This window comes from Protopterus annectens, chromosome 1.part0 (genome assembly GCF_019279795.1).
Source record: "Protopterus annectens isolate FY-2018-M chromosome 1.part0, PAN1.0, whole genome shotgun sequence".
In the NCBI taxonomy this organism is placed as follows: domain Eukaryota; kingdom Metazoa; phylum Chordata; order Ceratodontiformes; family Protopteridae; genus Protopterus; species Protopterus annectens.
The window spans coordinates 1,770,006,951-1,770,033,470 of record NC_056725.1 but is presented as its reverse complement, the minus strand read 5'-3'; the positions used below and the strand labels follow the sequence as shown (position 1 = coordinate 1,770,033,470).

The window sequence follows — 26,520 nt, the reverse complement described above, 5'->3', positions numbered from 1 at the left end:
ATTGCTGTCGTGCTCTTCATTTCCTTTCAATCCTTTTGTGTGTGTGCGTGTATGTATGTATGTGTGTGTATATGGGTCAACTGCTTTTCATCGAATACCACATATTCCAAAAAGAGCAGTAGACCACTCAGTTATGTGAAAGTGCACTTTCGCGAACTCAGCTTCTACAAACGGAACGCACCACAGTGGAGGACAGCAGTGTGATGTGGTAGTTAAGTACCTTAGGGTTAGGGCACGAGTCATGGTAAGGGGATAGCCCTACTAGCTATCCCCTTACCATGACCCGTGCCCTAACCCTAAGGTCCGTGACTACTGCACCACAGTGGAGGACAGGCTACCCTCCACTGTGGTGTGGTAGTCACGGACCTTAGGGTTAGGGCGCATGTCATGGTAAGGGGATAGCCCTACCAGCTATCCCCTTATCATGACCCGCACCCAACCCTAAGGTCCATAACTACTGCACTAAACATCAGTAGTAGCCCGTTCACTGAAGCGGGTTTTGCAAAAGTGAACTTTCGCGTAACCCAGGGTCTACTGTGCGAGTTCGGAGAAGTGTACGGTTCATCAAACCGTACATTCACAGACCCACTTTAGCAAAAGTGCATTTTACTAAAAATGCACTTTTGCTAAAGAAAAGAAAAAAACATGCAGTTTGCATGTAATAAGAAGTTATGTACTCACCATAACGTTCCATCTGAGTAGGTGACTTCATTTGGATGCAACCTGTGGGATTCGGATCCGACATCGGATCCGAGCCGGCAGTTCAAAAGCTTTAGGATCCGAGCTCCTAGCTCCTCCCTCTACCCATAATCCCCTGCCAAGCCCTGACTGACCTCAGATTGAGTTTGCCCTGTGAATACTGGTATAACAGACTCCTGGGAAACCAGGACTCATATTGCTATGCAAGGTCAGGGGGATGGAGGGGGGGATGGTTGCATCCAAATGAAGTCACCTACTCAGATGGAACGTTATGGTGAGTACATAACTTCTTAATCTGAAGTAGGCAAACTTCATTTGTCTGCAACCTGTGGGACAGAGTCCCCAGCTACCTGAATCTTGGGCGGCCGTCAAGGAAGGATGTTCCGGAGCACCGCAGAGCCAAAGGATGCTCTCCCTCTGGAAACAACGTCCACTTTATAATGTGAAATAAAAGTATGAGATGAGGTCCAAGTGGCTGCTGCACAGATATCACCTAATGGCACTCTAGATTTAAAAAGCAGCAGAAGTAGATACTGCCCTGGTAGAATGCGCTGTAATTCTCTGAGGAGCTGGCCTTCCTGAGGTGTCATAAGCCTGCAAGATACAATTAGAAATCCACTTCGACAGGGTGACCTTAGAGACTGCCTTACCCAGTGCAAATTTTGCAAAGGAGACGAACAGTTGATCGGATTGTCTATGACCAACTGTTCTGTGAATATAGAAGCGCAGTTGTCTATGAACGTCTAAAGAATGCAATTTATATTCTCCTTTGTTTTTATACTTGGGGAAAAAAACTGGCAAATTAATAGATTGGTTGGTATTGGATTCTGAAGAAATCTTCGGCAGAAAGGAAGGATTGGTCCTGAGGAAAACCCTATCAGGAAAAAAGGAGAGATACGGTGGTTTGACGCACAGAGCCTGAAGCTCAGAAACTCTTCTAGCTGACGTAATGGCTACTAAGAAGGCAGTTTTCCAGGAAAGGTACTTCAAATCCACAGAGGCTGCAGGCTCAAAGGGGGGAGCGGTTAGGGCCTGCAGGACTAAAGATAAGTCCCAAGGTGGTACAGCTTCCTTAACCGGAGGTCTCAAAAGGAAAGCACCTTTGAGAAAGGTTTTACAAATTTGTGCAGCCATGAGAGGTGTTGAGTCATGACCCACATGATAATGACATATAGCTGCCATCTGTACCCTTACTGTGGAAGAGCTTGCTCCTTGTTGGAAAAGGTCTGTCAAGAAGTCCAGTACCGCCGAAAGTGGTGCAGAAAAGGGATCAAGATTGTTTTGTTCTGCCCAAATAGAAAATCTCTTCCATTTGCTTCGATAAACCTTCCTAGTGAAAGGTTTATGGGCCGCCACTAAGATGGCTTTCACTGGTGACGAGATACCGGGAGTCCTTATCTGGGATGGAACTGGAGCAGCCAGGCTGTCAATTTCAGAGTGTGAAGGTTCAGAATTGGAAGCCCTTGAGGATGGGAAATGAGATCCGGAATCGGATCTAGAATCCAGGGTGGATTCACTCTGTGAGACCACACATAAGGGAACCAAGGTTGACGAGGCCAGAACGGGGCAATGAGAATCATTTTGCTCCCCAAGCTGTTGGCTTTCTGTAGAAGTTTCTGCATTAGAGGCAGTGGAGGATAAGCGTATAGGAGACCGGGAGGCCAAGCATGCACCAGGGCGTCTCTCGGGGGTTCCCCGAATGGGGGAAGTAGAGCGAAGAAACTGTCGCATTTGGCGTTTGAGGGAGAAGCAAAAAGATCGCAACAGGGTTGCCCCCAGGCGGCAAAAATCTGCTTCGCTACTAGAGAGTTGAGAGACCATTCGGGAGGGGAAAGAATGGTGCGACTAGGATGTTGGACCTTCCCGGAATGTGCGTTGCCACAAGAAAGCGGTTGGTGGAGATTGCCCATTCCTAGACTCTCATGGCCTCTCGACAAAGGGGGTAGGATCTGGTTCCCCCCTGTTTGTTGATGTACCAGACTACCGACATGTTGTCCTTCTGGATAGCAATAGTCCCTGCAGGGAGAAGGCTGTGTAGTGCTTGCAACGCTAATAGCACTGCCCTCATCTCCAGGACATTGATATGCAGTGAGGTCTCTGAACTGTTCCACGTGCCTTGGACAATTCTGCCCGCTGAATGCCCCCCCCACCCGAGGCGAGAAGCGTCCGTGGTCACTGTGGCTAGGGGGAATGCAGCACAGAAGGGTCTCCCTGTTAGGAGTTCTGTCGACTGGAGCCACCAAAACAGGGAGCTCCTGCATGCTTTGCTGATGGCTATCTGGCTGTTGAGAGGAAGGTAAAGCAGGGACCATTGAACCTGGAGGGTCCATTGAAGAATCCGCATGTGTAGTCGAGCATGAAGAAGCGGAATGGCTGAAGGCCTTGGGGGAAGACCACCCCCCCCGATCCTTAACATTTCCATAATGTCTCCAAAGGAGACGTCTTCTGGGGGTGATCTTGGGGAGCCCTCCCCTTCCTCCAAGTCTGTGTCTTCGGTAATGGACTCAGCGGAGTCCACGTGCCTCCTCTTACACTTACGCTTACGAGGCACTTCCTCGAGGGGACTGTCCGAGGAGTCCTCACCAGCAACCAGATGTTCCAAGGGAACCACTTGGGACATTGAAGCGGGCTGTCCCTGGGACCGGTTGATGGGAGCCTGGCCCAGCTGCGAGGGAGAGCGGGATGGAGCCGAGACAGGGACCGGGGGTCCGGATGTCCTCGACAGAGCCCTTTCCACTACGAAGGCCGAGGGGGAGCTGACCTCTCTAAGACCCGAGAGCCGACCCCCACTCGGATCCAATGAATGGATCAGAGCCGGCGCAGAGACCGTCGGATCTGAGAGACCGGTGCGCTCCGACCTAGACGGAGTCGAAGATACACCAGCTCCCTCGGATCCGAGGCTCAGCCCACGGCTCCGAGAGGTCGGGTCCGAAGTACCCAAAGCACTCAAGGGATGGATTGGATGCGAGGTGCACCGACCAATCGGATCCGACACAACCCCCGGGTCCAACTCTGCCGGGCTCCGACGGCTCTGAACCCGGAAGTCGGATCGGAGAAGGAGCTATGGGGGCGAAAAAGGTAGTCGAGGCCCCTCCCGGATGGGGGGGGGCCAGGAGCACTCCCATCTGCATCTGGGCCTGGATGAAACGCCTCATCATCCGGTCCATATCAGCGTCTGACATTGAAAATGTTGACCTGGATGAGGCCACAGAGGCGGACCTAGAGTGCCGCCTCGGTGACCTCGATAGAGGTCTAGTCTCCACCTCCTCGGGTCCAGGAGAGAACCAGGGGGAATGGAGACGAGGAGGAGGAGATCTAGAAGCCAAAGGAGAGGCACGCTTAGACGGGGGGGGGGGGGGGGGCAAGACAGAGGTTTCGGCCCGCCGCTTGTGGTGCCCCTCCTTGTGCCTCTCCTTGTCCCTCCTGGTCTCCCTATCCTCCGGTTTCTTGGTGGGAGGTTCAGTCCCTGCCGGAGGAAGGGAGACCGACTTACCCAGAGAGGGCTGCTGACTAGCAGGGGAAGAGGCCAAAGCCGATTCAGGAGGGAGAAGTCCCGCCAGAACCAACTTCGACCTCCGCTCCCTTAATAACCCCCAGACATTTAATGCACCGAGTGTGGCCATCAGCTGGAGAAAGCTTGTGGCCACAGTCGGTACATTTGGAAAATATAGCCTTAGGGGCTTCTGACATGTCTACACTCTAACAGGCCTAAAACAAAACACACACCAACAGACACACAACTACGCTAAACCCGAGAAAAAAATTAAACTAAAGGGAGGAGAAAGCCTAATAACACTCACACTAGTTAAATTTTTAGAAGAAACAGAAATTTTTCTGTCAAAATATACTTGAAAAGTACTTGCTAATAGGAGCTCGCAAAATCCGTCAGCTACTTGAAACGCGGCAAACGAAATCTGAGGTCAGTCAGGGCTTGGCAGGGGATTATGGGTAGAGGGAGGAGCTAGGAGCTCGGATCCTAAAGCTTTTGAACTGCCGGCTCGGATCCGATGTTGGATCCGAATCCCACAGGTTGCAGACAAATGAAGTCTGCCTACTTCAGATCATTAGTTGTACATCAACTTGTAGTGCTGATGTACAACTAAGCAAACTATTGCTTACATCGTGGTACAGTGGGGAAAAGGGAATATTCCCTTTTCCCCACTGGTGCGATCTTGGAGTGAGAATATTAAAGTGGGGGGAGCTGCAGGAGGGCTTGCCCCCCTGCATAATTGTGTTTAGTGTGGTTTTTTTTTTGAACGTTTATTTTTTGTTTTTTCCGTGATATAATGCACTTTCACAGAAGTCAGTTCTCTGAAGTACGGTTCGATGAACCGTACTTTCGTTTATATAATCGAGACCCATATATACACATACATACATACATATATATATATATATATATATATATATATATATATATACACATACACACACATACACAAATATGTATATATGTGTGTGCTGGGGGGATTTGGTACCCTTACATTTGTATGGGCACATTCTTTTAGCACAAAGGTTAAACTCTCAAGCATATTTCTTAGAGGTTTTAGAGACAAATGAGAATGTAAAGGGGAAAGAAGGGGGGTGGCAATGGAGCAGCTTGCTACAGATAGAAAAGGGTAACACTGCAGTAACCTGTGACAGCACAAGAAGCACACCTACAGGCCTAAATGAGCTGGAATGAGAAAAAGGGGCAGCAGAACCACCAACACAAGGGTAGTGGAGAAAGGCAACTCTAAAGGTCCGACTCCAGGAGCACAGACACTATGTATGTTGTTAGGAATGATAGTGTTGAACACAATGTCTCTGGGAATGCTGCGATGGACTACACTAACACCAGCAACTCTGTCGCTGGAATAAACACCAGAGGAGCCTCAGTAAAGTAAGCCTGGGGTCAAAAGAACAAGGGGCTAGAGGTGGAAAAACAAGCTATATTGAGACCTGCACTGAAAAACTGGCAACTATACAAAGACAGTAAAAAACAATGAAGTTGGCAAAACCGCAACTGATGAAAGGATAAAGAAGACCCATGTTATCTCAAATCACTACTGATGCAGGTAAAATTATAAGAGCAAGAACAGTAACATAAGGTTAAATGGTTACAGTCTACTACTAGAAAATATGGGACTGCCTCATAGTGATTGTAATAGGCCTGGGGAAGAAACGAATAGGAGCCTGATGAGTTGTAGGGCAGTGGGTTCCATAATCATTACAGAAGAGTGTTTGGCAGAGTCCCTTGACAGCTTGCCAAATACTAATTTAGAATAATGTCTCAGAGAAAAGGAAGTGTCTTTGTTCCGTAACAGAGTATGGCTAATTTATCTGCTTCTTCAGATGAGGCATCCTGACTTATTCAGAACATCTTTTTTAAGCTTCCTGTTGAAAGTTTAACATAAGCAACAGCAGAAGGTTCTGGAGAATGGTGCTTCTTCTGCAAGGGCAACTAGTCCTTCAAAGATAGTAACTTCCTGTGCGTTTCACTGATTGTATTGTTAAAACAAAGACATTTTACAAAGGATTGGTTCCATGTTAGAATTTCAAACAATATGAACAATATGCTTGTTAGTGGGTGGGATGGCTCATCCAAAAACACATTATGAAAATAAGGGTGTTGACATTTTGGCTCGGCCTCAATGGAGACCAATAAGAACAGATTTCCCTAAAGAAAGGCAATAACCTTCTATCACAGGAAACTATAGAAAACAACAAAGATGTAAAACACACTTACAAGTACTTCTTTCATCAAATGGTCTTGAAAATCGCAATAAAATCTGAAAAGGCAGCATGAGTCTATTTCTGCTGTTTCAATGGTAAGGCACAAAGCAAAAAAAGAGCGAGGGCTGTTTGTTGCATGATAGGAAAGAAAGAGGGTATCTGGCAACCAGAGAATATTATCTGCCAATTGGTTCTAACGTTTACATGGCAAGTCCTAGAGGTTACCAAAGATCATCTCTTACAGATCACAAGACTGACTTGGATCTGAACCAAATGCTAACACAGTTGTGTTTAAAAATAAACATACTGGAGCTCCCTCCAGTAATGTCTTATGGGCATAAAACCTCTATCAAAAATAATTTTTCTGGCATGGGATGTGCCATAAACACAGTACCTTCGACATATTTTGAATATCAGGCTTGTACAAAAATTAGAAATGCTGTCCAGTAAGCACAGAAAACTTGTGTCCCAATTTCACCCCTTGAAAAATCGCAGTAGTCAATGACGGTAACAAAAAGGAAATGTGAAAGTAACTCGGTCACAGAAATCATCTACTTAATATTCCACATTAAAAGTAATGCAAAACGACTTATGAAGTAGGAGTCTTACTTTCCACGGTCGCCGAATCCCTTTGAAGAAGTCTGGCATCCACATAGGCAAAACTACAGCTTCTTTTAACAATTTCTTTGCTTCTTCAAGGTCTGCTATGTCATCCCTAAAACATAAGAAGTGCTACATGAATGAGTTGTGGTGAAGGGGCAATCCAGTAACAGAAACTGCAATGCTAATTAATGTGTACTCATTTTTTGAATGCTGTGGATAGAAAGTATTGATTTCTGGATCTGAAAGTGATTCTGTGTAATTAATATACAAGACAGATGTGAAATGCTGCAAACAATTGGTTGAAAACAGTAATGTCTGCATCAATTAAGACACCTTATGAAGGTAGTACTATATAGTCTATTCATCTATACTTACGTGACCCTATGAGCAGCCATCACAATTTACTGAGTTTACTTGGCAAGGGAGGAAAAAACAGAAGATTGTCAGGCCTTTCTTTTGCATAACACGTACACCTACAGACAGTTAAGAAGTCCCCAATTCCATTTCTTTGAACGTGGAAGGAAACTGAGAACCCAGAGAAAATCAGTGCAAACACGGAGAACATACAGACTCCGCACAGAAGGCATCCCACCCAAGAATTGAACTAGAGACACTCTTCCTGTGAGATGACAACACTCTTCCTGTGAGATGACAATACCACCCCCATGTGCAGTACAGAATTTCTACGCAAAATGTCAAAGCAGTTTCATGAAAAAGCAACAGCAGAACAATTATTACTTAATCTACATCCAAAGAAGTGATTATGTGCAGAAAGGGCAAATGGGCCCCTATCAGAAGTGTAACATTTTTAACTGAGCCGTGAAACAAAAAAAAAAAAGAAAAGAAAAAAGTACCACTGAAGGAATGATGTACAATATTATTATTATTATTTGATTAGAAGGGTTGATAGTACTAGCCAAATAGTTACACCACAGCTCCTAACTGAAGTCCATAGGACATATAATCTAGAGATGAGAGATCATGCTACTTATTAGCATGACTTATAGGTTCATAGGTGTGTACTAGGCTAATGGACCTGGAGCCTTTACAAGCCTAGCCCAAAGCACTCCCTGGCACTGTGCCGTCAGACATTAGTTTCCAGTGCCCCTATCAAGCAGGGCCACTGAAGTGATCCACAGGGTGAATTTTCTATTTCCCATCCACTCATCAAAATTTCTCTTGAAGAGAGCTAGTGAGGTGCTCTGCTTGACATGTATGGGAAGTCTGTTCCAGAGCATGGGCAGTCTCTGGGTTAAGAACCTGTCCCTCCAGCATGTTCTGCTGATTGAGGTAATGAGGTCGAGATCCCTGGAGCATGTTGTGCATATCTAACAGTGCTGGGTCAGACATGGCTTTGTAGGTCAAGCAGAGATCGCCTCTAAGTAGGCGAGACAGAGTAAAGCTTGAGTTTTTTTAATCTGTCCCCATATGGCATGTGTCCTAAGATCCTCTTAGTGAGGTATTTTTGTGGCTTTTCCAGTTGTTGTAGGTGTCTAGTGAGCTACATGCTAAATGGGGTGTTGTACTCTATTAACCTCTTTCTTCCTGGATGCAAAACCCTTAGTAATGAGATGTGCCACATAGAAGGATTTTCTGACCACATTGGTAATGTGGTTGTCAAAGAAGAGGTTGCTATCAACCTGTATTCCCAGATCTCTTATTACACCTTCAGTGTTTAGTGGACTACCATCGATGTGGTAGTTCATGGGCACCAAGTTCTTCCCAAAGGGAATGACTATGCATTTTTTGGCATTGAGTTTAAGGTCATGGTTCTGGCACCAGTCACTGGTCTCAGTGAGGCCTTTTTGTAGAATGTCTACATCTCTTGGAGAGTCAATAATGGCTCCCAGTTTGCAACAGTCAGCAAACTTGGTTAGCCAGAGTCCCTTTTTGTTGGCATGGACTTCAGAGAAGTAGATGCCAAACAGAAGAGGACCTAAGACCGATCCCTGTGGGACACCACTTGTGACTAGTTGGTAGTCAGACTTGGAATCCGCTACTTTCACAATATGGGTTCCATTAGTGAGTCAGTTTGCAACCCACCTTGTGACGTAGGGGTTTATGCCTAGTTTAGTGAATCTTATCTATGATCACTGAGTGAGGAATGGTATTGAAGGCTTTAGGCAGTGTGAACTATCTTGCATTCATCCACAGCTCTGGTGACAGACTCGAAGCCTTCCAGGTTGAGTAGGCATGATCTACCTTTCACAAATCCAAATTGCATGGGGTCTAGAGTTTGGAGATTTCCCAATGTCCCCATTAATAAGGTCCATGATGATGCGCTCCATAGCCTTATACACCAGACTCATCAGGCTAATGGGGCGGTAGTTCCCAGGGTCTGTAGTTGCTCCCCCTTTGCGGAGTGGGATAACCGTAGCAGTGCGCCATTCAGAAGGGACAAAGCCTGAAGTGAGGCTGTGATTGAACAGAGCACACAGGTGTGGTGACAGTTCGCTTTGTTAATTCATGTACAACACAGCCAGGGATATTATCAGGTCCCATGGAGGCTGTATTCTTGGCTTTGGACAGTGCAGTTTTAACCTGTGCAGCAGTAATATTGGGTACTTGGCATTCTTCCGGTATTATGATTGGCCCTTTAGGGGGTGAAAGGGGGGGGGTGAAGTTTCCACTGAACCTGTCGCCCAATATATTGGCAATGTTGGTTGGCTCAGTATAGGAGTTACCATTGTGCTGTAGCTCAGAGTAGACCTGAGTATTACCATGTAGATTCTTGACATAACTATAGAAGGCTTTGTGATGGTCTTTGGTGTCTGCTGCAATTTTGTTTTCGTAGCTAGCTTTAGAGGATTTGATGAAGGATCTCAGTATTTTGTTGAGGCTAGCAAAGGAGATTTTCCAGTCTTGGGACTTCACCTTTTTCTGCAACCGTTTCTTCCTTCTGTTGTAGAGTTTGTTTATGGTAGGGGACCCACCAGATTGGCTTCCTTATTTTGGAGGAGCACGTCTTAGTTCTGTTGGGCATGGCCCATTGCATGCATTTTTGCACATGTTCGTACAGGGCACAGGTGTATGATTCAGCCTTCATGCACCCATTTTCCGTTTGCATAGGTGTTGTGAAGTTAGCCACTTCTGTTTTTAGAAAGCCAAAGTTTGCTTTGGAGAAGTTTTTCACGGTGGTTACCTTTACGAGGGGGGGTTGTGGGTAGGATGAGGATATCCATGGTGATTAGCTTGCGGTCAGATCTGACCAGGGACGAGTCTACTGATGGTGTAGAGCAACGGTCGCCCATGTTAATAATAACAAGGTCAAGGATGTTGCTGCCCCTAGTGGGGGTACGAGTGAGTTGGTCCAGGGCATTGGAATTAATGAATTTCAGGAAACGTTGGGCACGTGTATTGGTACTTGAGTAGTTTTCCCAATTGATGAAGGGGTAACTGAAATCACCCAGTACGAGGGTGTTGGGTTGAACCTTAACATTTTCCAGGGTGCTCCGGAATGTGGAGTGGGATTATTAGGACATGGTGGGGGATCTACAGAAGGCTACAACCTGGACTGCAGTTTTACTCAGTGTTAGCTGTACCTGAATTATCTCTGATGCATTATGCTGGGCTACTAGTCTGGGGGTGTGCACATCCTTTATGAATATGGAGACACCTCCTCCTTTATGGCTTTATGTATCCTGCAAATACAGTAATAAGAAATCAGGTTACTATGCCTTCTAACTGCCTAGCATTCCAACAGATTCAGGAAAGCAGCAGACATTATCTTCGGGGATGGTTTTTTCTGAGTATTTTATGGTAGCACACCAAAAATCTGTGGGCAAATGGTAACAGTACACACTTGTCTGAAGCATAATTCAGTCACTTTTTTTTCTTGTTGTGGTTATTATAACAATTAGAATGGGAGTGATAATGCCCATAGCAGCAAGCTGAAATACATTCCCACTTACAGTGCTCACACACAGATAACTACAGAAGTGACTGTTTGGGGGAGGCAGTCTTTGGATGAACAAAGGGCAATAGTTATGCTATGATCAGAAAGCAATCACTGCTGTGATTTGGTGTGAGGAAGAATGAGGACAATGTCTATTGCCTAAAAGCTACAGGCTGAAAAACTACTATGGTCATTTGTTCTTTCACTTTCATCACACCAATCATTACGAAGATGCACATCTTCTGGTGGGGATGGTGAGAAAGGCGGTGTAAGAAAGCAGTGGGCAGTTTTCTGATCTGGTGCATGTCAAGGGGGCACAGTATGTGCCTACTGACAAATTCATTGCCAAGGCTATTATGCCTTTCACTTTCTTCATAAATTACACATCAGCTATGTGCACCTTGTTTTGAAGGGCAAGGCTATATATGAAAGCAAATAGTAGCTGCTTGATTTGTGTAAAACAACTACTGACAGAACCCACTTTGGGGGATGGGGAGGTTTCCATACAAGTAACAGGCTGTATACAGCAACAGGTTGAACTGCATTACTGTAGTCAAAGTTTCATTCACTTTCCACACAATCAAATGTCGGAATGTTTTTTTTGTAACTCATGAAAGTAATGGGCAATAGCAGTATAACTTTTGAATAATTACCAATATAGCTTTTATTTTTAGAGGGGGGGGGGGCTACCTCACTGCAATGCAGCTACTACATTTATGTGACAACTTTACAATGAAAGGGGGTACCCATTCAGCTCTGGTAACACACAGGGAATAATGCTCTAACTATAGTACAGGTGACCCAAGTTCAGTTAGAGGCTTGTACAACTGCTGAAGGTGGAATGAGGAGGATGGACAACCCTTATCCTTGTGTGTGTGTGTGGGGGGGGGGATTGGGATTTCCCAGTGTGGCAGTCCCATGGAGGAATACTAAGAAAGATGGCCCAGGAGCAGATGCTTGGGCATAAGACTGCAATCACAGAAGCCCTTGTTCTGGGTGCAAGGGAATGTTCAGCCACAAGGGGAAAACAATATAGTGAGCTGCACAGTGAAAATAGTAGCTTGTCTACTGCCTAGAGGACGGGAGGTGCTAGACCTCATACATTTTTCCTCATGGTAGGAATGCTAGCAAGGGCACAAACCTGGATGTTAGCAATGCCACAAATCACTGCTGAAGCTGCTTCAGCTCAACTCTTACCCTCACTGGGGAATACCCTGAATGGGTGGATGAATGGGCTTGGCCATTAAGGCATAGTTTGGTCAGCAGGAGCAGTGGAGAAAGTATACAGAAATGTATGGTGTACTAACTCACAAGGGGTACATTCCAATAGGAAGCATCTCTACAAAAGGAAGTGAAGGCTGTAGCTAAACTTTGCGAAAACAAACCCCATGTTTTGTCTTTCAAGTACTTACTTTACAATTACCACATACTGATACCTTCCATCATCAACAGGCCTAATGACAGTCTCCAATAATGGATGTACACAGTAATTAGAATGTACCAGGCTGCCAAACTCACAGCTTCCTTCAGCTATGAATACAGTTTTGTCCATGGTGGCATAATACAGCTCATAAGACTATCTTTGAATTACATCAAAATATACATCTTTATTCTACCAGCTAAATAAAACATTGGTGTTACTGTGTATATGGTGACGTGTACTCTCCATGCAACTAGAATTATTTAGTTTGTATGCGGTCATCGAACTACAGTGAAATCCTTGAGTAGAAAAGCATTCTGAATTGCATTTTGTAACAAAGTATCATTCTAGAATTCCCAGACTGTTTTTCAAATTGTAAACTACCTTAGGGGAACTTGTATATAGTCTCTTGTATAGGACCTTGCAAACCTGGCACTTCAGAAGGCTTTTTGCAGTCACAATCTGGCATTAAACTCCATTTCTACCTGGTGGTTATTTGACTATTCCTCACAAAGCTGGGTGAAACTAATGAACAGAACGTATTTGTACTAAGTCCTCATGTCACAGACACAGAACATTCACTAGCCAAGCCAGCATTTGTCTTACTGTATACATATTGTACATAGTGTGAGGGATACATAAAAGGCTTTGTGCTTGCTCATAAATCAAAACTGAGGTGCAGTGAAGTATGACAGTTCAGAATGGCAGCCTTGAGCCTTGCATTTTACCACATAACCTTATTAGAATTACATGAATTTGTCTTAGGAGAGCTGATTTATGCACTCTTACATCCATCATTTCAGAAGGCATTTGCCATCAGTCTGGGTCTGCCATCTTTTTTCAGATGTAGGCTATTTGACTACTGTTTGTAGGCCTGGATGAAACTAATGCCTTGAATACATGTTAAGCTTTCATAGGTTCATAGACTCATACTAAGTTAACTGCCCTTGTGGACTATTTCAAGCCTAGCCAATTACCCTGTGTGAGTATCAAACCCCGCACCTTGTATTTGTAAGGCAGGCAAACATCTTAACCATTACGCCAACCTCTCACCACCAATTTCTCATTGCACTATAAGAAAAGTCCTGCACACTGCTCTAGGAAAAAAGGCATGTTTCATTTTTTTAAAGTGCTAGGATTACAGAGTCTTGTTTTCAACAAGCTGAAATTATTAGGTTAAATTCAACACTGAGCTGTACTGAAATTCCTGAAGGGAGAACAGCTCTCAGTCTTCGATTTACCTTGCATAACTGATCAAATCACCATGTTGTTATAATGTAAAACTAAATAATGAAACCTGAAATGAGAAATAAGATACTATTGTTTGCAGCCAGACTGTTGGCATTGTGCTAAACTTCTGCTAAGTATGCAGAATAAATAATGGCCAGCAATGCTTTTTTTTTTTTACTGAATTGTTACAACATTGAAAGTAAAAATCCTCAAAACGTTTCAGATTTTTTTTTCCATATGCAACATGCCACAGATAATATTCTAAATGTTTGAGCAATTAATGCATGTGGTCAAATTCATCACAGTGTGCAGTGAAATCCCTAAAAGTAAAACAGGAATGCTAGGTGATTTACGTAGCTGATCAAACCATTTTTCACTGAAAGCTTCACAATAAAATCTCAAAGGGGTCCAAGACATGGCCTTTTATAGACAGGTACTACATACATACATTTTGAGATACTGACAGGCTGCCATTTTGCATTAAACTAATTTTCACAAAAATAACTAATTTGAACTTCTGCTCAATATAAATAAAAAGCAATGGCTAGAATACTTTCTACTGTGCTGTTATTGAATGAGAAAGTTGTGCTGTATATGCTACCAGAAAATATTTTTCCATTGTAACATGATGCGGCTATAATGTCATGCTATCAAAGCAGCTACAGCAGTACGTTAAATTCAAATGTACTGCACTGAAGTCCCTGACATCTGAATAGCAGTCTTAGAAGTGCTTTTAGCACTCATCCTGCTGCTATTAACTGAAAAGAGGGCAAAGACAGACCGTGAATTTTGTATATTTGCAATACTGAATTTTACACACACACACACACACACACACACACACACACACACACTATATATATATATATATATATATATATATATATATATATATATACATACATACATACATACATACACACACACAGATAGGAAGATAAATGTGTATATATATTTCACACAATGTTTTGGATTTTACATATACACAGTTAAACCGCTTCAGAGGTGCTCATCCCTTTAGTCTGATATTTTGCATTATACCCCATTTCCATTATGGGTGTTCTGTTGAACTTCTGTTTATGTCAAGTACAATAATGGGGGAAGATTACAATAATGGCACGGTATATTTCAGTTAGTTGTCATGACATCAGAAAGTACAGTTCCGTATGTAAACGTACCACAACAATGGTTCAAATGATAACTGCTGATGTAGTCTTAGCTATATGGGGTATATCCTGCCAAAGATAAAATAGCCAGACACCTTCCAAAGTTTCAGGGCACCTTCCACATGCTAAAACTGACAGCTTAACCTGAGCTGACTAAAAGACAAGTATGCGAGTCAAGCCCTTCAAAGCTTTCCTGCCAATAAACAAAAGAAGACTAAGCCCTGAAAGGACGATGCTACTAAGAACAAAAAAATAATCACAACCTGGTATAAACACACCAAAATACAAGGGGGATGGGAGGAGCATCTCCTGCAGCAGTGATCATTCGAACATCTACTGTTATGCTAAATTTACTTACACAACTATACTATGTTCAGTATATTGATTACTCCTGCAGTACCCTTAGCTATATGGGTATATTACCCCTAGCTTACCGCATGTGGAAGGTGGAAGGAGAGGAGTCCAGGAGGCCCTGGAGAATGGTCACTTTAAGGCCTGATTTAGATCTAGGGAAGGAATCAAGCTTATAGCGCTTTGTAAAAGTATGTAATGAGGACCAAGTTGCAGTTTCTAGAATACAACCCTTCCCAAAAAGCCATAGATCAAGCTAAGGCCCTGGGAGAGTGGGCTTTGACCCCGCCTGGAATAGTTTTGTTGCAGTTTTTATAACAAAAGTTAATAGCCTTAGACAACCATTTGTAAACGGTCTGTTTTGACACAGGTTGCCACTTCTTTTTACCTTCACAAGATTTGAACAATTTATCAGATCTGAAAGATTTAGTTCTGTCAAGATAGTACTTGAGTAGTCTGTGGACATCCAAATTGCAAAATTATCCTTTCTCCCTCATTTTTGGGTTCAGGAAAGAAAAAGGTTGATACTTTGGCTTAAAGGAAACTTGGATACCACTTTAGGGATAAAATAATAAATAGTTCTCAAAACCCTGTCCCTGTGGAAAATGAGATAATGTTGACTTACCATAAGAACTTGCAACTCAGATAACCTTGCCGAGGTCAAAGCAATCAGTAAAACTGCTTTCCAAGTTAAGAACCTTAAGTCATGTTAGCTGGTTAAAATGCAGCAAATGTTAGCTTCTAACACAAAATTAAGATTCCAAGGAGTGGACAACCTGTTTGCTTGCAGGTCTATTATGCAAAGCCCCTTTCAAAAACAGCTTGAAACAGGAATGCATTGAAAAAGAAGGATCCATGGGCAGACATGCTGAAATAATCAATAAATGATCCCTGACAGAGTAAGAAAGGCCACAAGATAGTAACTCACAAATATTGTAAAACCAGAGAGCAACTAGCCCTGAATGGGGGCTGGTTATGTTGTTGACACAAACCAGAAAACCTTTTCCATTTACTAATATATTATTTTCTAGTAGCAGGCTTTTTTACCTTCATTAGTACCTGCTACATGTCCTCAGTAAACAGGTGCCTAAAGGAAATGAAGACCCTATCATCCAGGCAATCAAGTGAAGTTGACTGGTGTTATGTTTTATCAAATACCCCTGGTCTTGTGTGAGTAGATCTAGTCTGTGAGGAACCTTGTGGTAATTGCCCCTAGCCACTTCAAAAAGAAGGGAGAACCATGTTTGCCTGGGCCAGAAAAAAGTCATCACAATGACCTGGAAGATGCCTTCTGAATCTTCTTCAGTACCTTGGATATTTGTGGAAAAGGCAGAAAAACATACAGGAATATACCTGTCCAAGGAAAAGACATCCATCTTGCAGGCCTTCCTGCATAGAGCTCTGGAGCAGAATCTTGCCAGCTGATTGTTCAGAGAGAAGGCAAAGAGGTCTAAGTTGAGGAACTCCCCAGAGATGGCTCAAATCTTGGAAGATCTCCTGATTTACTTTCCATCCGTGAGGGTCTGCCCTTGTCCTGCTCTGCTGGTCTACCACATAGTTTTGCTTTTATGGAATGTACAATGCCTGCAGAGTGAGAATGTGCTGCAAAACTATACCCCAAACTAAAATGGCGAGTCTGTAGAAGGGGTACAGCCTGGTTCCCTCTTGCTTGTTGATGTACCACATGACTGTGGTACTGTCTAACACAACTTGAAGAGGTCCTGGGAACTAACACAACTTGAAGAGGTCCTGGGAACTAACACAACTTGAAGAGGTCCTGGGAACCAAAGATTATTCAGAGAGTTGAGTGCCTGCCATAATCAGGCCAAACATCACTTATATTTGCTTGTATTTTTCCTTAGTGTTCCACATACCTTACACTTATCTCTCTTGAAACTACTCCCCAAGTAAACTTCAAGGTGTCTGTGGTGTCGGACTGCTTTGGAACAGGGAGGGAGAAGGGTAGACCTTCATTTAGGACTTATTTCACTTCTGACAACCCTAAGCACTTGGATCTACAAAACAAGGTGTCTTGGTGCTGGAACCAAAGAGATTTCAGACACCAATCTTTATTTCACATAATGTTATCACGAGAATCATATAAGCCAAAACACACACAATCCTGAAGGATTCCCTCATAGTAACTGAAATCTCAGTGAAAAACCCTAGAAAGGATCTAGATCTTTTTCCTGTGGAAGAAACACTCTGAACTGTGGTGTCTAGTGGACATTTTAGAGACAATCCTGCGAGGAGTCAAAAAAAAAAAAGACTTCTGAATGTTTTCTTAGAATCCTAGTTTGTGTAAGAGATTCCTCACCCGAGAGAGCAACAGAGTTCTGACACTTTGAAAAAGATTCTGCACAGAAAAGAAAGTCTAAATATACAAAATGTGAATACCCTATAGCCTGCAATGAGTTACAACTGGAGATAGAGGCTTTGTAAACACTCTTGGTGCAGTGGAAAGTCCAAAGTAAGGCAGAGAACTGTTAAATTGATGCGCGCACACACACACCTTTAAACATCTGAAGTTTGGATGAATAGGAATGTGACAAGCACCTAATGTTACAAGGAAACTTGAATGAGGGAAAAGAGGTAACAAGTTGTGAAGTGACATTATATTGAATTTGGGCACTGTCACAAGCAGGTTTAGGAAAGAAAGATGCAGAACTGGTCTTCAAGCTTTTTTTGCTTTGACACTAGAAACATCCTTGAATAAAACCCCTTTCCTAACTGGGAAATGGAGCTGATTTTATCACTCCCTGGGCTTGCATATAATGAAAAATAGGTGAAAAATAAGAGTCTGGTCTGCTGCCATGATGGAAGGGAAAAACAAAGTGTCTTAAATAGTCAATCTGACTTGCCAGACTGTCCTAGGTTTTGTGAGTTTCCAGAACTCTTCAAAGGAACCCCCTTGCTATTTCTTCGTAAACATCTGCTTACCCACATTTTGTTGAGATGTACTTTGTTTCTTACCCAAATTGGAGGAGTTGGAGAATCCCTTTGAGAACGTAGAAAAGGAGGGATGAACAATGTTTAGAGATTCATTGTCTCAGCTTACCCCTTTCATCACACTTTTTGAACACCTATGCAGCAGAGGGACCAAAAAGTAAATCTCTATCCAGACGAGAATTTAAAATCTTATTTTTGTCATCATCTGTGAGGTACTGAGAACACAGCCATGCAAACTTCCTCAAATCAGTATCAGAGGCCATAGCCTTTGAAGTAGAGTCATACATATACTGTACACAATCATTAGTGACAATATAAAAAATTAAATCATTTAAAGCAGCTCATAAAACATTTCTCATAATTTCACAATTAGAACAAATATTAAATGTATGAGCCTGACTATTCAAAATTCTGAAAAATCAAATTTGCAGAAGCATACACTTTTTCTTACACCTATCAAAAATCTTCCCAGCCTTATCAAAGAGAGAGCTTGAAATTTATTAGTGGTTCAGCACCAGACGGATTAACTTAAGCTATAGCTGCTAGATCAGATTTGGGATGAGTGTATAAAAACTTAAAAGACAGAGGAACTTCATACATCCCCCATCTGCCTTTTTAGGTGGGCAGCCACCTGACTGTCAGGAAAATTGCAGGCTGTTGACACATCCTCCACAGCTGACAAAACTGAAGGAATGGGTGCAGGTTCTGGAAATAATTTCTGTTAACACTTCATAGTTTTTTTTTCCCTGACAGACTGAAAAACCTCAGGGCTGTATCACTGAAAACACTGGTACATTCTAGAAATAGCCTGAGAGAAGGAGACCCCCACCCCCACAGGGGGAGTCAGAAACTGAGTTCCAAGTCTGAATCAGAAATCTAAATAGAAAACCCTGCATTTGACCCTTCATCCTTCTGCTCAGATTCAGAATCTTGAATCTGTTCAGGAAAGGCGGCTTTTTTTAAAACCAAAAACTACTTTATAAGGATTAATAGCCTGAATTAAACCCTGAACCTGACCCAGTAAACTACTCCTCCCTAAGGAAAACTGAAAAGTGGTAGGTACATACTTAGTCCTCAGTTTCTTTTCAGCAAGAAAACTAGGACCAACAGTGTTATTAATGGCAGAAGCAGCTTCTCCAGGGATGGGCACAACATTCTGACAAAACAGTCAAGCTTTCCCTTTCCCTCTCCCAGGACCAACAGAAGTCTCTCTCTCTCCCTTGCCTACTAACAGGACCCCAGCAGCCGCAGTGGACTTTGCAAACCCCCAGTCCATAGTGGTTGTGGGTGCTACACCAGAAGGCCCAGGGTAAAATATGGTCTGAGGTACAACTAATGGCCACAGCAGAGTCACCCCCACTTGCAGCTGAGGCAACTTGCTAGCCTGCTGTGATGGCAAAGGGTGTTGGCTTAACCTTTTCTTTTCCTCTCTGGAAGAAGGATCGACCATGGCATCAATAGATTGTTCCAAGGTCAAGCTGAAAATGACGCCTCTTACAGGTTTATGGGTGTTTATTATGCTAATGACCACAAGGGTCTTTTTAAGCCTAGCTATGCATCCTAAGTCTCTGACGATGTTGTGTACCCTTGATAAGTGTAACCAGGGGCTTGGGAGATGAAACATTTACAAGTAGGGGCCTGGAAGATTAACCATTTACAGGTTGCCTGTGTCCATCAGAGGCAGGTGCCAAACCAGGGATGAATTTCCTGTTCCCCAGCCAATTGTCCAAGTTGCACCTAAATTGGGTTAGGGAGGAACTCTGCTTCACATAGATGGAGCGCCTATTCCAGAGAATGGATAGTCTCTGGGATACATACTTGTTTCTCCAGCATGTCCTATTTATATTACAGGCAAGGTACAAGTCTTTAGAACAGGTAATTCTTGTACTGTTTGTTTTGCAGATATGCAGGAAGTCCATCAGAATGGGGTCTCACAATGCCTTATATGCCATGTATAGATCTTCTCTCAACAGACCGTAGGAGACGGAATACAGGGGATAGGGCCTTGAGGTGGTCTGCACAGGACACGTTTTTTAGCAAGGAGTGTTCCAGTTGCTGGATATGTCTGGTTAGGTACATACCAAAAGGGGGGGGGGCACTGTACTTGATGACAGGTCTGATGAATGCTGAGTAAATGGAACAATGAGTTCCTTGGACCTAGACATCATACCTTTGTTTATAAGTTGCACAACCTAGAATGACTTCCTCACAACTGCAGACACGTGATGAACAAATGCTAGATTGTCTGTTTGTGTCCCCAAGTCCCCGACAACTGGGTCATCTCTTTGGGGGGGGGGTGTTGTCAATATGATCGCTACCAGAGGTGGATGACTTCCCAAGGGATAGTATTATGCATTTCTTGGCATTTAGTTTTAGTTCATGACTCTGACATCAGTTGTTTGAGTCAGCCCTTCCTGGAGAGCACTGATGTTGGTGGGGGATTAAACGACAGCTCCCTCCTGCAAATTCAGTCAGCCACAGGCCACTGACACTGGCCTTGACAGACATAAATGCCATAAAGGAGTGGTCCTAGGGCCAATCCCTGAAGGACTCCACTTGTGACTGGCCTTTTTGTAGAGCTGAACTCCCCAATCCTAACTTTATACGTCCTTGTATGTGAGCCAGCTGGCTACCCACTGAGTGACAAAGGTTTGTACCTAAACTCTCAAGTTTGTCAACAATGCCCGAGTGGCGTATTGTGACAAATGCCTTGGCCAGATAAAGGCAGGCAATGTAAACCATTTTGCCATCATCCATTGCTTTGGTGATCTTCTCAAAGAAGTCTACCAGGTTGAGTAGGCATGACCTGTCCTTGATGAAACCAAACTGGGTTGGGTAGGGTCCAGTGTCTGAAGGTTTCCTATGTCATGATCAATCAATTACATAATTCTTTCCATGGCTTTGCAAAGGAGACTAGGGAGACGTCTGGGTCTGTAATTTGCAGGGTCTATAGATGGCCCATCTTTGTGCAGAAGGATGACTGTTCCCTATTCTTCATTCATGAGTAACAAAGCCTGTTTAGAGGTTGCATTTAAACAGTTCTAGATGGCCTCATAGGTCATGTTTCATGCTATTTAGAAGGCATCCTGGGATACTGTCTGGGTCCACTGATGCAGTGTTATTGGCCTTACAACATTAAGGACCTGTTCCCTATTGATAGCAATGAAGTTTTATTTGATGGTATTTCCTAAAGGAAGGTTGAAGGGGAAAGAAAGGTAAAACTGTGGAGCTGAATTTGTCTGACAGTAGGTTTACCATTTCTTCTGTTTCAGTATAGGCAACTCCATTATCAGTGAGCTCTGCACACAACTGTTTACTGCATTTGTGGCTGCAGACATAGCTACTGAATGCATTGTGGCTGCCCTTGGCTGGGGAGGCCAAATTTACCGCAAATTTGGCTTGGATAAACTATTTGTTCTCTGAGTGGTTACCTATGCTGGGTGCTGCACCTCTTAATTTTTGCCATGATTTTCTTCCCTCTGTTATACAGCCTTTTGATGTCGTGATTCCACCAGGGTGGCTTGTTTTTTGAGTTAGTTTTATACTTCTTCCTGGAGGGTACAATTGCCTCTATGCAGCTATTAACATTCTTGTATAGGGTTTCTGTGAAAAGTTGTGTGTAGGCAGCAGTGTCCTTGGGTTTATGAGGGCTTGAAATTTTGCCGGATTATCACTTCATAATAGGAACTTACCCTTCGAGTAGTTCCTGGTTATTACAGGGTTAGCTGGGGTGCCAGGTTTTTTATTTCAAAGCAGACCATTTTGTGGTCTGACCTTACCAGAAAAGACATTACAAAAAGGGGTATTACAGCACTCTCGCATATTAGTAAGGACCAGATCTAGTATGTTTACATACTTGTTTGGTGTGCTGACAATCTGATCCAGGTAGCTTGTATTTACAAAATCCAGGAATCTGTGCCTGTAAGTTTGGTGTGTGTGTCGTATAGGATTCCCAGTTAATAGTGGGGTAATTAAAGTTGCCCATGAACATAGTATTGGGTTGGATGATGGTTTCCAATAAGTTTAAATATATAGTATGGGTATCCTGGGTCGGGTCTACTTTACATGGTCGGCATTTCATAAAGTCGAAGACCATACAGCCAAGACCATATGATAGACTTTTGAAATGTTAACCATGTAAAAAAAAAAAAAAAATCACTTACCTTCACATTGCTAGCAGGTGGGCAAGCCACCAACTCAGAGATCGCACTACAGTGCGGAAGATGGAAATCTTTCCATTCCACACTGTATGGAGATGCCCATTCTGCATGGTTGACGTCTCAAAAGTCTATCATATGGTCTCAACCATATGGTCTTCAACTTTATGAAATGTCGAACATGTGAAGGGGGCCCCCCGCCCCCAGGTCACAGAGGGGGACTTATATTTTTTGCCTATGATGATTTGAATGGAGAGAAATTCAAGAGCATTGTCCTGTTTGACCACCCTTGAGTTACATTTATTTATGTAAATGGAGCCACCTCCACCTTTATTCCCTGTCACGTCTCTCAACCTCTCAGCGCAAAAAATGTGGACAAAGCCAAACATAATGAAGGACAAAAGCCCAAAAATAGGGGCATATTTTAAATATTGCTCTTATAAACTTAGAAAGTTTGCTAGAATAAGAGGATTTGTGTTTACATGCATTTTCTGAAGGATATGAAATCTGAAACTCAAATGCATTCCCATTTAGTGACTTTAATCCTCAGATCATCCCAGTGACTTGTCAAAAATACAATTTTTATGAGGAACAGACCAAAAATATGAAGGAAAAAATCTGGACATTCTGTGAAAATCTGTACAGTTGAGAGATATGTTCCCTGTCTGTGTAGTAGCTGATCTAAATGTGTGGAAGACATTACAACACTGCACTGTCAGTGTGTTCTCTGTGGCTTTAAACCATGTCTCAGTGGCCATACAGATATCAGCATTCTGTAGGGTGAAGACAGCTTCTTGGGAGTGGAGTCTTTTGTTTAGATGCCCATCATTTAGCAGTAATACCTTTAGAATTTCTTGGTTTTGATTTGCTATGTTGGCAGCATTTTCAGTTTGGCATTGCCAACAAAAGGCACTATGGGGGGGGGGGGGGGGTGCAGCCCATCCCTGGCAAAGCAGCATGGTCTGTTGACCATCTCCTTCCATGCTGACAAATATTGCACTGCCTTAGAATGACACCACAAAATAAGCCAATTATTAGTCAGTCATCTTTTATTTGTAGTGTGGCATCATACTTAAAAGGTAAAATGCTGCTCAGTGCTAGGATCGTATCAGCCTGGGACACGCATTTCGAGAGCTCTGTGATGTTTCTATCCATATAGTCTAGGGAGGTATATCATAAGTCATTAACATCTGCAGGGACCATGAACAGAGTCATACTGATTCTTGTGGTCCAATGAGTGTGTGTGTAATGTGGCAGAACCTGGCCGCTGATAAACTAACTGTGACTTTCTCCTTACTGAGCCTGGTGAAAGGGATATCAGTGTGCCTCAAAATGGGGTCTCCAATGACCAGAATGATGAACTGTATGGTGGCTTTTCCCAAAGAAAACAAGCAGCAAATGCTGGTATAAACTTTTTCAAGTCTTTAAAAGTCTGTTTTTTTCACAAACACAGTAAAAAGCACTTAAAACTCTTTGCCAGACCCACAAAATAAAATCAACACAATTTCTCCATAAAAAATGTTTTTCATTTACTTTAAACAACTTTTAAACTCACAGGAAAAAAAGAGAACTCTAGTTTAAAAGTATAGTACAGTCTCAAGACAGTCTGTTAATACACAAACTCTTAGCTTTAAAATAACTTTTCTAAACTGTAAAACATTAAGCAAAAATTACTGGATGGAAGGTTTTTACACCTCAGGGAACTTATCTGCCCAGCAAAAGACCACCACAATCGAACCGTTGATCCTTGAAAGCCTCAGAGAAGCATACTTTTCAACAGCTGTAAAGTTCTGATGAGCTAGGTGCCCAAACTTGTCTTTTAGTCAGCTCAACTTGACCTCACAGACAGTTTGGGCATGTGAAATGTGCCTTGAAGATATGGATGCTGGCTGGAAGTTGCATCCTTTGCAGGACGTAACCCAATATAGCTAAGGCTACCGCAGCAATGGTCAATATGATTATCAAAAAAATCCTCTTTCTTACCAGAACAAGACATACCTTTTTTCCTCCCATTTGTCACATGCTTCACTTAACATGCCAAAGACTGAAGCAACTAAATGGCTTGGTCAATTTCAGTAGAGTGCTGCAATGAGCAGAGAGAGTCCAGAATGACAATCTTAGGGCGTGGTTTACAGAATTTCTCATAGTGGTTACTGCCTGAAAATGTAATGGAATCTTACAGAGAGATGAGAAACCACCTTTAATACATAGGCAGCATACCCTTTGTTACAGAGGTATTTACTGTCACAGTCTGATATTTTGCATTACATTTCATTTCAATAACGGATGCTGTGCTGAACTTTTGTTTCGAATGCTAAGCTTAACAATGGGCTAGAATGCATATATAACACAAGCCTTGAAAATGGTTTGAAACAGGTAAACAAAAAACTTCCCAAACACTGTCTTCCAACACCACGTGAAAAATCCACTACGAAACCTGCGTTTGAAATATTTATTTAAGCTTCTCTTTAAACATGCACTTTTCGTCAGATTTAAGTATCCAACTTCATCAGAAACAAAACTTTAAGTTAATAATCTACTAGAGGATTTTATAGCACCCAAATCTCATTGAAAACACATTGAAGTCACGCAGCACTACACATGTACTACGCAGAGAGCTCACCCTACTGGTGAGACTTGCAACTACTAGTTAATTCTTTATTTTTTATTGTTTGTTTTTTATATATTGTTTGTTTAATTTCTACCTATATAAAATCTCATATACATGCAGGTCGCAACTCAGAAAATACAATGCTATAATGAACAATGATAAAAAATATAAAAATAATGTACTAACAAATGTAAATATAAAAATAAAAATCTATAAAAAATCTCCAAGTAAAGAATTATGTTAAGCTTTATATAACTAACAATGTTAAAATAGTTAAAAATAGATAAAAATAAAGTTTTGACTTGTAATTTCGATCTCAAAGAACTGCACATGTATTTGCTCATAAAAGCAGCAAAGTCTCAAATCTAAAAATACAAATGAGAATTCACCTTAACAGATTTTTCAAGCGTAGGACACGCAATCGAATTACACTCATTCAGGCCAGGAAACTGGCAGGCATTCAGCCTCAATTGCCAACAAAGCTCTAACCTTGTCCAATCTAAGTGACTCCGGACCACCTCTTCCGTCATTATATAGTTGTTGTATGACGCTAAATTTGAAATTCTGTGGGCTGTTCTAAAATGTGTCTTGCCAATGCATTTGTGGATTTACTATTGTTAATACTATATATATGTTCATATATCCTGTCCCTTAGTCTTCTGTCGGTTTTGCCGACATAGAATGCTGGACAGTGGGTGCAGCTTGCCAAATACACTACTTGCTTACTGTTGCAATCATATTTGTCCTTGGCTTTGATCTTAACATCCCTAATACAACAACTGTTACCCTCATGGATATATTTGCATTGGTTACACATATAACATTTGAATGTACCCAGTTTCTTTTTATTTTTTGTAGTGACAAACAGGGGTCTGACGAGTTGTTCAGCCCTTATTGCTTTATTTCCACTTTTGCCATGGAATCCTTTGAAATAGTTAACATCATTTGTAAGAATTGGGGGTTACTGCTGAACCATAATGAGACGCTGCAAACTTTCCCGAATGCCCGAAAATAGTTTTCAGACGTGGTGCAAATTTGAAACAAATCTTAGAAAACAGAGCCACTGTGATGAAAAAGAAACTGGGTACATTCAAATGTTATATGTGTAACCAATGCAAATATATCCATGAGGGTAACAGTTGTTGTATTAGGGATGTTAAGATCAAAGCCAAGGACAAATATGATTGCAACAGTAAGCAAGTAGTGTATTTGGCAAGCTGCACCCACTGTCCCGCGTTCTATGTCGGCAAAACTGACAGAAGACTAAGGGACAGGATATATGAACATATATATAGTATTAACAATAGTAAATCCACAAATGCATTGGCAAGACATTTTAGAACAGCCCACACATAATTTCAAATTTAGCGTCATACAACAACTATATAATGACGGAAGAGGTGGTCCGGAGTCACTTAGATTGGAAAGGTTAGAGCTTTGTTGGCAATTGAGGCTGAATGCCTGCCAGTTTCCTGGCCTGAATGAGTGTAATTCGATTATGTGTGTCCTATGCTTGAAAAATCTGTTAAGGTGAATTCTCATTTGTATTTTTAGATTTGAGACTTTGCTGCTTTTATGAGCAAATACATGTGCAGTTCTTTGAGATCGAAATTACAAGTCAAAACTTTATTTTTATCTATTTTTAACTATTTTAACATTGTTAGTTATATAAAGCTTAACATAATTCTTTACTTGGATATTTTTTATACATTTTTATTTTTATA

General features: G+C 42.3%; 1 protein-coding gene across 4 annotated transcripts in view; it reads right to left on the bottom strand.

Moving 5' to 3' along the window:
* KATNA1 (katanin catalytic subunit A1) overlaps positions 1-26,520 on the bottom strand; it is a 1,196,718-nt gene that overhangs the window by 525,457 nt on the left and 644,741 nt on the right. For all 4 annotated transcript variants that reach the window (XM_044069365.1, XM_044069348.1, XM_044069341.1 and 1 more), the window contains one exon: positions 7,024-7,129. In XM_044069365.1, coding sequence (XP_043925300.1) covers positions 7,024-7,129 — 106 coding nt within the window. The remainder of the gene's footprint in view (positions 1-7,023; positions 7,130-26,520) is intronic.